The 14,715-nt window shown below is 37.7% G+C and overlaps 1 protein-coding gene across 1 annotated transcript; it reads right to left on the bottom strand.

Moving 5' to 3' along the window:
- Positions 1-531: 531 nt before the first annotated feature.
- LOC108679390 lies at positions 532-6,553 on the bottom strand. The gene is made up of 8 exons (XM_018168008.2): positions 6,327-6,553; positions 5,521-5,638; positions 4,522-5,068; positions 3,981-4,052; positions 2,346-2,920; positions 1,889-2,021; positions 1,472-1,581; positions 532-1,206 (listed from the first exon to the last, which is right to left on the bottom strand). The coding sequence occupies exons 1-8, from the start codon at positions 6,405-6,407 to the stop codon at positions 980-982; spliced, it is 1,863 nt and encodes a 620-aa protein (XP_018023497.1). The 5' UTR covers positions 6,408-6,553; the 3' UTR covers positions 532-979.
- Between the last annotated feature and the right edge of the window lie 8,162 nt (positions 6,554-14,715).

Genomic DNA, 14,715 nt, shown 5'->3' with positions numbered 1-14,715 from the left:
TAAAAGTTACGTATTCATACTCTAAATAATTACACGAAAAGTCTTATCATTATTTGCTAGAAGACTAACGTGACGTCAGGGTTCTCAAAAATGTGCTAATTGAGTTTGAAGTTGGGTTAAATGTTGAGTTGGAAGTTGGGAAGAATGGTTTGCTGGCGCTCCAGTTATCAAGCTATTTCGTACCGGAGGTCACAAAATAAAATCGCCAACAAGGCGGAAGGCCTCACTTATCCAAATTCTCAAATTAATAATCATCACTCACAATGGGCCGCAAGGTCTCAATATTGAAGCTGGCTCGAAAGAAGCAGCATTGGCATCTCAAAAAGACGAAGTGACAAGGAGGGACAATTGGAAAGTAACTGAAACTAAGACAAGGGAAATGTAAGGAATCCTACCTACATAATAACTTAACCCCACAACTGAGACCTGCAGTCAGACACCATGAGCTCAGCGGTGGGGCGCTCAGGAACAATCCCCCTAGGAGCGCGAAATCCCATAAGACTTCTGACGAGCACAGACACCGTCAGAAGTCCCCCCTGAGGGGAGCACAATACTTGTTGAAATGGTATTGTGACCAGTTGAACTGGTCACAATACGCGTATTGAGAAACATTCTTTTTGTAATAACTTCCTATGATTTATGAGCTAAGCCAACTTCAATGGAAGTTTTGTATGCTTAAATTTAGTGAAAAAACTCTGACAATATAAATAATATAATAAAGAGGTGCCGCCATTCAAGACACTTCGTTTTGGGAGGCAGACTTCTTTTTTAATATTTTTGTTAAATAATTTTAACACCTAGCTGGGCCTCGAACCCGCAACTTAATTTGTCACGCGTCACCTCACCGATTTTTACCAGAATTTTTACAGTTTCAAATCCTAAACACGCTGTTCCACTCGGGCAACTCGTCAAAAAGGTCCGTCTATACAAGATAAATTTCGAGTGCACATAGGAAAATATTTCTAGACCGCCTCGATACCTAAGACCCGTCACAAATTTCTGGTTTCACCATCAAAATTAAATAATTAACTGGCGAAATTCTTCTTTTTCTTCGCTTCCATGAATCAATCTCGGTGATCGGACGCCATCTGCCAACCATTACTCCACGGAATGATTCGGCACTTTCGTGCCAGCCTCCAGTGGGATGAATATCATAACAACTGCCGAACCACCAGCCGCCTCCGTACATCTTGGCGCAATTTTTTTCTGTAAATAAAAAATGGTATTATCGATAATTACATAAAGACTTAGGTTTATTGGATCGAAATCACTTAAAATGAATATATATATATATATCTGGAGGAAATGTCCATGAATCTTACTTTTGTACCAGTGACAAGACGCTTCTGTGCAACTTGAGTTGAATAATAATTGACTATCATGAATTGTTGAACACTTGACGTAGAGACTCTCAGAATAAAGCAAGAGTCTGCTACTAAACCTACTATAGTGCCAACGTCATTTGACCAACCTGACGAATCGTGGTCGTTGTCGTACGTTGAGAACTGTTGGCGATGATGAGCAGCGAGCACGTCTGGCAGTGAGCTCACAGGCGAATATTTTCGGACTTTGAGACGATACCTTAGCGTGCATAGAATGTACTTCATAAATTTCTTCAAGATAGATAGCGAGAACTGCTGGTAGAGTATGAATAATGCAGTTGATTGAACTGAAGAATTGGGCCGGGTATTTAGTATGAAGCATGGTGGTACAAAATGATAAATTATCAAAATAAAACTGTAGATTTTTCAAATCGGGGACGCCTGAATTTAGACTGTGTGGAACATGTTCAATTGACATGATGTCAAAATAATTTTTGGGGGGAGATGACGCGACCATTTTTCCTGTTTTTCTTTGCGAAAAAAAAACATTCCCGTATATATCTTACTTATCGTTGGGCCCTTTAATCTGCATTGTGCCCCAGTGCGCCCAGCTGATCTCAGGCTTCTTGCCCTCCCAGGCGACGAGCAGCGTCAGCGAGTAGCGCTCCAGTGACGTCATCGCGTACAAAGCTCCCAAGCCTGAAAATATTATTCCATTGAGTTATTAATTTCATTATGAACGCATACTGGATTCCTGTTTATTGATCTTAATTTTAAATAAGGCGCATTATGAGGAACACTATTATAAGTGTGGTTTGAACAGTTTTACTTGAACAAGTCTCATTGTTCCCCACGTGGAAGAAAGTCAAACGTTGTCTGCAATATTAGAAGGCTTTTTGTATGGCAAAAAAAATATCCTTACAATAAAGTACTCATGATGAGTCACGCCAGAATAATCACAAATAAGAAAGAGATTTAAATGGGAATTATTTGTTCCAAATGTCAACAACAAAATTTCCTTACCAATAAAGTATTCATGATGAGGGCTTCCGAACCCAGTCACGTAATCCTCCCACGACCGCGTGAAGTTTGTTCTTCCGTGGGTCTCGCACGCAGCATCTCCTGAACTTTCTTTAGTGTTATTGCAATTGTTTTCTAATTGATCAGGATTGTTATCTTTACTCGCATTGTTATTAGCAATGCCCGAGTAACTATAGAATTTATTCGTTGTGCTGTTATCCTCATTTTTTACCTTGGTATCGTAATCACCTTTCACATCTGTACCGTTATTCACGTTTCCGCTCTCACGTTCATAAGAACTATTAATTTTCCAGCTATCATTTCTACTTCTAAGGGAAAGTACGTGTCTATTTTGGCCAGTTGTCTGATAGGGTGGAAAATTCTTGGCAAAGCGGACGTCTTTTGTCCTCTTATCGGATTCGAGATTTTCCGCGGGGAAGGATCCTTTATCCCGCTTTAAGATCACCGTCCAGCCGCCTTGCAGGGACTCTGCTCCCTCCAAATTTTGTTCGCTCCCCAAAAAACACCAAACTTGCACCCGGCCGTCTTCTGCCGCTTGTCCCGATGACATTCCAAGTCTGAAATACAATTTAAAAAATATAACTCGGTACTCACTGCAGTGAGTGACAGAGAGCGCATTTTCTCGTCGACGAAAACTTGAGGTCACGGACACACGGACGGACAGACGGACAGACAGACAGACGGACGGACGGACATGGCGAGCAAAAGACTCATTTAAAAAATAATTTGAAGAATTGCATTTATACTAATTTAAAAATTGATGCGAAATTTTCCATATTAATAGCTTCCTAGCGAAATTCTAGAAAATTAGATAGATGTTGAATTCGAAAATTCTAATTGATTGTCATTTTTCAATTTGCATGAGCCATCGTGTAATTCATTCCTTCAGTAATCCACTAGTCCACTTAAAATTTTGAAAAAAAATTTGTTTCATTAAAAAAAATACCTCCTGCGGTGAATATTTTCTACGGTTTCATTTTAACATACCGCTTAAGTTTTGCTGAACAGCAATCGAATGAACTCAGCTAGTTTAAGGTTAATTTTTTGTCTTAAAACTAATTGTAAACAATTGCTTTTTTATTATGTAATTTTTGAAATAGAAGGTCAAGTTTTCGTGTTACTAAAACTTTTCATAACGCAACGGCAGTTGATTTGGAGTGGTTACCGCTGACGAGCAACACTAATAACAGATTATCCAGGAACTTACTTTACAATCATTACGATTACGTTACGAGATAACGGTCATCATGGAGATATTGATCCTTATTTAAGAAACTCATACTTATAATGACCTTAAGTAGTCAACCTATAACCTTTGAGGAATTTATGGCCATCGTGGAACATATGACGAGTAAGGAATTACCGAACATCATTAAATTTACGACTTTTAAAAAACTTGCGAATGTCTTTGAAATTACGCCCATTGAGTAACTTTATTCCATTGAGGAACTACGAACAACATAGTCAAATTCACGACCATTAAGGAACTGCCGATCATAATGAAATTTGCAACCATCGTCGAGCGTACTCGTACTAGAACTGTTCTACTTAAATCTTAAGATCACCCTAAATCTAAACCTGTATCTATTAAGCTGTGCATGCATTATAATTACTCACCCTGCCGGGAAGATGGTATAGACGCCTGACGTACGGTAGCCCGCCATGTAAACGTCGTGGCAGTCCACGGGCCTGTACGTCGAAAACGTTCCTATGATTATCAATAAAGAACTTAAATAAATCTTTACGTAATAATTGCTCAGAAACTTAAATAAATGCCACAGTGTAGGTCAAATTAAAATACTTCAAATTTTGTGTCCATTCGCGAGCAGAGATAACAAAATATACAGAAATAGGTTACAAAATATCAAATAATTTGATTTTTTTATAATGGTATTGAATGAGTTTATATTGTAATTTCTTGCAATCCCATATTATAACGATACCATTTTGTAATGCCAAAAAAGTTCTATTGCTAATTTGGTTTCACTTTAGTAATAAATTAATTGACTTCAAAATTCTCAACAAGATAGCTTGGTTCTACATTGTAATAATAAATACAAAATTTTCAAGTTCTATCCTAAATTCAATTAACCTCTCGCAATTTACCAACATTTAAGTAAGATGACCTTATCATTTAAGGTTAAACTTTTCTAATCACCTGAATGTTTCAGTTTCCAATGAAGCCTTTAAACGAATGTTTTCGGCCGTAAGATTGCGAATTTCTTCGTTCAAAACCTGCAGGGAATTCTTCAAATATCCTGCCTGCTGCAGATGCGTAGAATTCCCTTGTCCCCCATTTTTATCGGCTAAATCTTGTATTGCTTCGGAAAGTTTGACAGATTTTGCGGCAGATTCTAAAATCAATTTATTTAGCATACCATTTCGTTGTGTTTCAATTTGTTCATTACTTGCTTGCGTGAAATTTCTTAATACTTCCAAAATACCCATAAGCTTCACATTGTTATCCCGCTTCTTCCGAAGACTCTGCTTCATATCGTTTATGTTATTGACTTCTTTTTCTATGATAATATCGAGAATATTCTGAGTTTGGGCGGTCACATTCCGCAGATTCCTGACAATCCGAGCCGAGTGGCTGGACGTAGCATCAGACACTATGTTGACGCTGGAATTGCGGGAGCTCAAGAGAAATGTCCGTAGAGTTTCGTTGATCTCGCCACCCAACTCCGAGACTTGCGACGCCAAATCTGCGACGCCAGATATGGTTTAATTAAGAGGCGATAGTAACTCCAGGGACAGGTTAGTTAAGATGCACGGTAACTCCAAGGACAGGTTAGTTAAGATGCACGGTAACTCCAAAAACAGGCTAGTTAAAATGCACGGTAACTCGGCGGTAACTCGAAAAATATGGTAATCAAGAGGGCAATGGTAATTCTAGGGACAAGTTAGTTATGATGTGTGGTAATTCTGGAAACATGGTCATCAAAGGGTAACTACAGGAACATGTTATTAGGGATATGTGGTGGCGAGCGGCATGGTAATTAAAGGGACTTTGGCATCTAAGACCAGGTTAGTGAAAATTCTTGGTTACTTAATAAATAAATAAATTGATGAATGGACATGTTAGGATCGGATGGTAAATGAAAATAATTAACAAATGCAGTACAAAAATTTGACGATTGTATAACAAAATAAAAACCTTGCAAGGATGTGGTAATGGAGTCAAGGCTCGGAGGAGGATGTGGATGTGGTGAACGCACCACATCGAGCACCATCTTCTCCAGGAGCGCTACATTCTCGCGCGGCAGTTCGTTCACCTGGCAAAATTTGCATGCTTCTATGAATTCTATTAGGCCGTTAATTTAACTTTAATTACCACAAGATTAGTTATATTATTCATAGGGTCTAATACACTCATATGAGATTAATTTATCATCATAGGAGTCTCTACCATGATAATATTTTCATGTCATTAATAAATAATCCACGTTTCCACTAGGTGGCCTTGGAAAATTTGCACTAAATGAGTTGTTTGATTGAGATTGCGTATAGCAATGAAATGAATTCACATGAATAATTGAATGAAATTCAGATATAAAAATAGGAGTGGGTCAAAACAGTTGATAAAATATGTGTGATTTATCCTTAATTTGATAACAAATTTTGCATGTTATTTACGTGATGACGATACCTAATTTAATTTTTAATCTTCGCTGAAAATTTTCTTCGAAATTATTCTAATCTAAATATTGAATATCAAGAATAGCATTACTCGCTTTTGGGTATTGAAAATAAATCATTCTGCGCTTCCTAAAAGCAAGTAAATGAAAATACTTCTGATAATTACATTTTGCTGCAACTCTAATAACTCGCCTCCTGGATGTACGCTGACAAAAATGAGAAAAATATGAATGACTATTATAATAATAATAATAATAATAATAACAATATTAATAATAAGAACAACGACAATAATAATAATAAATTCATATTACAGGAACTTACCACGCAGTCCGAGTTGGAAGAGGCCGAATGCGTGACTGAAGATACGATGACAAAATTGATGAGGAAACGTGTTGGCAGCATAGCTTTATGAGGGAAAAATTACTTCCGCAAAAGTGATGAAAAAGGCGGAAATTTTTGATAAATATGAAGATTGGAGGAATATTTCGCAGGAACCCGGAACGATGGAAGGTCTTGGAGAGATCAAGGTTGTTGATAGATATGGTGGATAGTCGAGTTATTGATTTGTTGGAGAGAGAAAGACAATTGTTTTTATAATAGTTCAAGTTTTAATTTGATAGTTTGAGTGAAAAAAGAACGGTGAGTCATCGTAGATATAAAAATAAATTCATGAGTTTTGATAGAAATGAAGATACTTGGTAAGTAATGATATAATTGAGAAAATTTGTTGAGTGCTAAAAGAAATGAATAAAATTTGTTATTTCTTATAAAATTGAAGAAAGTTTAAATGAATAGGGTAGGGTTTCTTTCTTGGGCTCTCGATGCTCACGCAGGAAAGAAAGAAGAAATTGGATTCACAATTCGCAATTTAACCCGAGAAGATTTTGTCACAATTTCACATTACCGGAAAATTTAACTGGGACAAAAGACTAACTAAGATCAAGTTACTTTTATGACGATATATTTTCATGCATTAATTTAAATTATGATCATAAAAAATAAAATTACCTGTGAATGCTAATGAAACCGTTTTTTAATTTTACGAATATTTGATACATAGGCAGTGATTTTGAACTACTAAGACTTAATAAAAAGCGTTACTTTATCTTATCATTGGAGTGAGAATAGGAAAGGCCAGAGAAATTGAAAGTAAAAATAAATGCAATGAAATTCAACCGTACGGTTCAGTAACCGCTATTGAACAAAAAAATAATGTTTATTTAATTAAAAAGTATTGGGAGTCCTTCTAACAGAGTTATTCGTTTATGGTGAAACAAAAGAAACAAATCCGCTAGAAATTCATTTAGGCGATTTTTTCAATAGTTATTAGAAAATTGCCTTCGATCCCAAATGAGTGAAATAATAAATTTATCTCATGAAATTTATTTATCATACTTTACCGATCATTTTGGAAAGAACCTACAATTTTCCAGGAGCTGTTTTGAGCTTAAGAAAACCCAAACTCCGTTCGTCAGAATATTGAATAAATTTATCTGGTAACATCAATATAATATTATTATATTATATAATACAAGAGAGATTAATATGATATTATTATATTAATATAATAATATTATATTAATATAAGTCATAATGAGAAAAATATTTAACCCCGCAAAAAATTTACACATAAGAGCGTCACATGACAACAAGCCAGGCCGAGGATTATTAGCATTAGGCGCACCCCTCGATCCTCGCTCGCCTTGTAAATTATTTATGATTCCAATTTACGAACACTAGGAAAAATATGAATTAGGATCCGTCGTGCGAAGGACGAATATAGGAATGAAGAGTAAAGGAAACTGCTATGGCTGTTGCAAGATTCTTCTTCTCTTGGCCGCCTCCGTAAATTCGTACAAATGCTGGGTTTTAGTTCTGTGAAAAATTTTTAACTGTAACATATGAACCGTTGAAAATTTTACAACCGTAATTTGTGCAGTAATTTTCGCCCGGTAAATTGTAAATTTAAAAAACAGTAATCTCTTCAATAATCTAAAAATATTTATATTTTGATGTAAACCTTCCCCGCACAAAATAAAAATGTACATGGAAAATATGCATCATAAATTCAGAGATCATTGAACAAACTAAAAATCCATGTGTAAAAAATGATGGAAAAAATTCATGTTATGGAATAACGAAATTTTTTAAATAAAGTTTATTTATTCAAAAATTCAAACGTAATTTATATATTGCAAATATGTATCGAAACTATGTACAAGGCGGGAGTACAAGAGTTCACAAAAAACAGAACACATTCCTAAAAGCGGTCACGGCGATCGCAAATGCCCCGCTAATCGATCGTAATTCGACATCAGTGATTGGCAGGCGTAATTAAAAACCTGAATGGTGATGGGCAGATGCATGCACGATGTGCTCATTAATTCAGAGGGCCTGACCCCTGCTGTGAGAACCACGGCGGTGCACAGTGAACCACGGCGGTGCACAGCGAACCACGGCGGTGCACAGCGAACCATGGCGGTGCACAGCGCACTACGCGGTGCACAGCGAACCACGGCGGTGCACAGCGAACCATGGCGGTGCACAGCGAACCATGGCGGTGCACAGCGGAACACGGCGGTGCACAGCGAACCATGGCGGTGCACAGCGCACTACGCGGTGCACAGCGAACCACGGCGGTGCACAGCGAACCATGGCGGTGCACAGCGAACCATGGCGGTGCACAGCGGAACACGGCGGTGCACAGCGAACCACGGCGGTGCACAGCGGATCAGCGAGGTGCACAGCGGCTACAGCGGTGCACAGCGGATCACAGCGGTGCACAGCGGCTAGGGCGGTGCACAGCGAATCATGGCGGTGCACAGCGGCTAGGGCGGTGCACAGCGGATCACAGAGGTGCACAGCGGCTACAGTGGTGCACAGCGGATCACAGAGGTGCACAGCGGCTAGGGTGGTGTACAGCGGATCACAGAGGTGCACAATGGCTACAGCGGTGCACAGCGGGTCACAGCGGTGCACAGCGGCTACAGTGGTGCACAGCGGATCACAGAGGTGCACAGCGGCTAGGGTGGTGCACAGCGGATCACAGAGGTGCACAGCGGCTAGGGCGGTGCACAGCGGCTTAATTGGGCGGTGCACAGTGGACCACAACAGTGCTCAGCAGTGCACTGCACTGAACAAACTCATGCTCGCACCAGCCTGTGCACTCACTGCAAGTGCAATTCTACACCGCTCCTGCACTCGCCTGGCAGCGCTTGCACGGCCAACGCTGCGATAAAGAGAGGCGGCCTCTCCGACTGGCTGCACGGTGTGCGAGTCGATGAATATTCCCTATTTGATAACAGTTGTGCATGTCAATTTATTTTTTAGGTATCTTACTAGCATATTCAATCAGCGTTAACCCCGGTATAGATAGTCGCAGCGGTTAGGAAATCCCGAATCCTGTCAAATTGAATCCTGTCATCCCGTATCTAGTTGATGATTTATAAACAAACGTACGCTATTAAAAGTGTGTCCCATTCCCATCAACATTCATCATAGACTTTCTTTTCAAATTCTTATTTGAAAATTTGGCTTTCATTAATAAATTTACAATGAATTTATTTCCAAACGGTTCAAATGTAAAATCACATTCAATTCAGCCATCTATCCTTCCCAGTCTTGTTATGCTTCATTATTCTTAGTTTGAGTATAAAATTCCAGGTCGAGTTAATATCCCGATATGACAACAATATTGAGGCAACACGACCGAACAGCTTCTTTTTATCTTCGGGGCCGGGTTTCTAACTCTCTCAAACACACAAACTTTCACATATGTAAAATTGTTAAGTGAAATCTTGCGTACAAACAACTTTTCCTTTTGAAAATTATTAGCGGTAGTTAAGTTATTGAGGATCAATTATCGTTCATTTTAATATCTTGCCTGCACAATAAGTTCCCAAATGTTTTTTTTTTCTTTAGATACACTACCTATGGAGTTTTTGCTAAATCAAAAACCGTTGAAAAATTGCTTTAAGCTTCGAAAAAAGGCATTAAACATGGACTTCGAAAAATACATAGAAAAAGAACTTTGAAAAAGACATAAATCATGGATTTCATAATAGACATTAAACACGGACTTCACAAAAGACAACAAACATAGACTTTTAAATAGACATAAAACATGGACTTTAAAAAGACATTAAACATGGACTTCAAAAAAGACTTTAAACATGGACTTCAAAAAAGACATTATACATAGACTTGAAAAAAGCCATTATACATAGACTTAAAAAACATTGAACATGGACTTCAAAAAGACATTAAGCATGGACTTCAAAAATACATTAAACATGGACTTCAAAAAATATATTAAGCATAAACTTCGAAAAGACATTAAACATGGACTTCAAAAAAGTCATTAAACATGGACTTCAAAAAAGACATTAAACATAGACTTCAAAAAAGATATTAAACATTTTCTTGCATATTTTGATGATGGCAACGGGTAATATGTTCGTGCATATTTTGATGCTGCAACGGGTTATATGTTCGCGAATATTTTAATGATGGCAACGGGTAATATGTTCGTGAATATTTTGATGATGGCAAAGGGTAATATGTTCGCGCATAGTTTAATGGTGGCAACGGGTAATATGTTTGGGCATATTTTGATGATGGCAACGGGTAATATGTACGTGCATATTTTGATGATGCAACGAGTAATATGTTCGTGCATATTTCGATGATGCAACGGGTAATGTGTTCATGCATATTTTAATGATGCAACGGGTAATATGTTCGTGCATATTTTGAGGATGCAACGGGTAATATGTTCGTGCATATTTTGAGGATGCAACGGGTAATATGTTCGTGCATATTTTGATTATGGCAACGGGTAATATGTTCGTGCATATTTTAATGATGCAACTGGTAATATGTTGGTGCATATTTTAATGATGGCAACTGGCAACAGGTGATATGTTCGTGCACATTTTGATGATGGCAACGGGTAATATGTTCGTGTAAATTTTAATGATGGCAACAGGTAATATGCTCGTGCATATTTTGATGATGGCAACGGGTAATATGTTCGTGCATATTTTGATGATGGCAACAGGTAATATGCTCGTGCATATTTTGATGATGCAACGGGTAATATGTTCGTGCATATTAAAACCGTGCATATAGACAGGGTGCATATTTATACCGTGCATGAATTCATCGAGTTTATTTACACTATAAATATTTGCAGCGAGCATCTCTGTGTGCGCATATTTCTTTGGAATAAATTCGGTTTAAAGATCAAAAAATTGATGAATAGACGTGCAAATATTATGGAAATGCAAAAAAATAAGCATTATAAGTATCTTACTTTGGAGTTTACGGTTCATTCTTGATCGATCACTGGTATAGGAATTGACAGTGAAACGTTTATGCTTTAATGAATTTTTTTTAAATCTAGAGAAGCATGATGATATTCTTTCCCAGTAACGTTTCGAAAAAATAGAACAGGTTGCATATTTTCAGAAAATCTTTTAAGGCAGTAGTTACCGCTGAATAACATGGGCTCTGGCAATTACAACCAAATGAAGCATCGTTAAAAACACTTATAAGTTGAATCCGTAAATTTCCACATGTCCATGCAATTAAACACATTTGTTCGTTATAATATAAAATTTCTATGAAAATCACGTCTCCGGGTATTATTTTTGAGCATAAAGATCACTCGTGTAAGCAGTCCACGCAGTAGTCTGGATGACGACATCACAGGAATGTGACAACCAAAAACGCTCACAATTTTACAGTTCAATTTTTTCAATGATTTCACGGTTAATTAATGTTATAAAACGTGTCTATGATGTACTCTTGTCTTAAATAAACACATTTATATTGCATATAAAATACGTCTATAACAAACGCCCACAGAACCCGTTCAACGTAAAACGTCCGTAAAATGCAACTAGATTAATCTCACATCAAACTGTCATCCTCGAACTCAGTTAACAGCGAACAGCCAATCGAACGTTGAGTTCGACAGCGAATGCTGGAAGGCTTTCCGGTTGGACTTCAAATGAAGTCATCGAAGTTGCCTTGCGCAGACCAGGTACAAAGTTGCTCCTAAAATGAAGTTTGTTGTAAAAGTTTTTTTGGTGCAGCACTAACCAGTTTTACAGCCCGGGCAGCAGAGCCGGTTGGTGAAAAGTTTCGTTGGTGATGACGCAATGAGTGTTAACACGCAGCGATGCTGGCTGATGTGCACGCCGTATTTGGACTTGATACGAAAAAGGTTTCACGTTATGGTTATGTAGATGACAGATGAATCTTTTTGTGCGAGTGCACCACCCATCCTGGTAGTGGCAGCTTGAGAAGGTGAGAGGTTTTCACACTATCAGCAGTTTACAATCAAAATAATCAAAGATAGTTTAACGTTTAATTCAACCCGTTAAATGGTTCGACAAAAGGGCTCAGCGTGAAAATTCGGACCCAGCTCGAAACTTATATTTGCATTTGACAAGTTGATCAGTTTCAAACTGCCGAATCCAAAAGAATTGGATAAAGGAGGGGCATCAGATATTAATTAATTAATCTTGTATTGCTTACTAATTTATCTTGTATCATGAGTTCAGGTCTGGAAATTTGATGGTTCAAAGAAATAGTGATACAATCTTGACGTAGAAAAATGATGTATGATGCTGCACTGGATCTCCGGAAAGCGAAAAGCAAATCGGTATACATTATCGGCGGGTCTAATCATCCGGGTAGGAATTTATTGGCATTCAGCAGTTAATGGAATGATTTCACGGAAAACTCTCAACCTGAGTTTTTATAGCCCAATGTGGGGGACACTTTTTGCGAGAAGAACAATTTAAGGAAATTAGTGATAATAAGGAGGAGGGGTGAGAAGATGGATGGAAAGATAGAGACAATAGTAGGAGGTTTTAGTAATGTAAATGAAGAAATAGACTTGAGATTATGTTTGAAAAAATGATATACGCAAGCACGGTTGATGTTAAAGCGCTACTTGTGCGAAAACACTAATTTATTCGAAAAATAAATTTTGACAAATGACAAGATATTAAATTAGCTGTTAGCAAGTTAAGAATTGAATTACAATTTACCTATGTTGAAAATTGGATCCTTAACCTATATCCGACTTCCAACAGATGAAGAAATTACTTTGAAAGAGAAACAAAGAAGTAATAAAACGAAATGCCTACGCCAGTCATAAAAACCAAAATATAAGGAAACGGGACAAAATGAAGAATTTAAAGATACTCGACTCATGTGCAATGAACTGTTGTCGCATTAATTGTAGGTGTTCCGTCCAACTTTAAGCAGACAATCACTTTTGCTCAAACATGGATCACTTTTTAAATTTTTACGTTATTGCTGATATTAATTACGAAATTGCTGAGACTTGACTTTTTAACGTACCCAGATGCAGTCTTTTTCACGACTGCTCTCACTGACTCTCGCACCCCTGACGTACAATACACTATCGTTCTACTAATGAAATCAGAAAATGGAATAAATAAAGGCAATCTAGAATTCATTTACAAATTGACGGAGAGTAACGTTAAATTTCTTACAAATGGCATGGTTATCGATGGCCCCATTTTGATAGGTCAGTTTTTCTAAGATAGTCCCACGACCATCACTGGCTCGCTGACCCGCCAGAACCATTTTATTGCATTACACAACACCCTGGGCAAGCCAGGTGCTCATTTATCAACCAGAATTGGATGAATGGCTGAGCTTTCCGAAAGAACATGTCCCGAATCTCGTACTGGTAGAGGTGCAGTGCAAGTTATATGTAGGAGTGGTGACAGCCGGCGTGGTCGTGTCAGGCTAAATCTTGGGGTAATGAAGACAGGATTAAACCATGTAATGTTGGTAATGGATAAGTAAAAAACAATTTTCTTACGTGGTAATTTAAGCGCTCTATGAGTTACATTTGGTAACTAGCAGTTATGCAATGAAATGTTATGATGAGAATAGTGAGTGCGTGTACATATTATGTTGAGTTTAATACGATGGGTAAGAATGGGTATAATGAGTTAGACGTGGATTGCTTATGAAATGAAGGACGTTTAGCTACAGAATAACTGATGCATCATGAGTCTGTGGAATTAATCAAATTTTTCATCATGACCTCCGTTGAACACGGAAACGATGAAAAGTCCATAGCGTTTAAGAATAATATTTTAATCGGAAAAGAAATTGATAAATCTATTCCTATGAAGCTCGTTATGAATTATAATTCCAAACGTCGGCGAAAATTAACTTTATGTTCAATTGAATGATCGTAAAATTTTAAATTGCAAATAATAATTGGCAAATAATTCTGATTTTCTGTAAAGAGAATAACATAGTTGGTGAGAAAAATAGTACTATACTTAATTAAAGCGGTTTCAGCCACACCACTTCCCTTGATTATGAGCTTCCCTCCAGAACTGCACAACTACCCAACACCGCATCATGAAAGAAAGACAAAAATATACCATCGTAATATACGTCACCATTCTTCACCGCGGTTTCTTCTGCCTTTATTTTCTTCTGCCTGAGGCGCTTCATTGCCCCCTGCAATCACCGACATTGTCTTGGATGAACCGAGGAACTTTTTATGACACAAACTTCAGGACTCAGCGACGGACTACTGAAGTCAACAGAGCTTCTCTATGGCGACGACTAAAGACGTCTTAAAGTTGCCTAGAACTTGAGTTTTGCAACCCGAATACGACCTCCTCATACTTACAATATTTGTCAT

Source organism: Hyalella azteca, unplaced genomic scaffold (genome assembly GCF_000764305.2).
Source record: "Hyalella azteca isolate HAZT.00-mixed unplaced genomic scaffold, Hazt_2.0.2 contig5139, whole genome shotgun sequence".
NCBI lineage: Eukaryota > Metazoa > Arthropoda > Malacostraca > Amphipoda > Hyalellidae > Hyalella > Hyalella azteca.
Note: the sequence above shows the minus strand (reverse complement) of the source record. Positions and strands in the feature narration are given on the sequence as shown.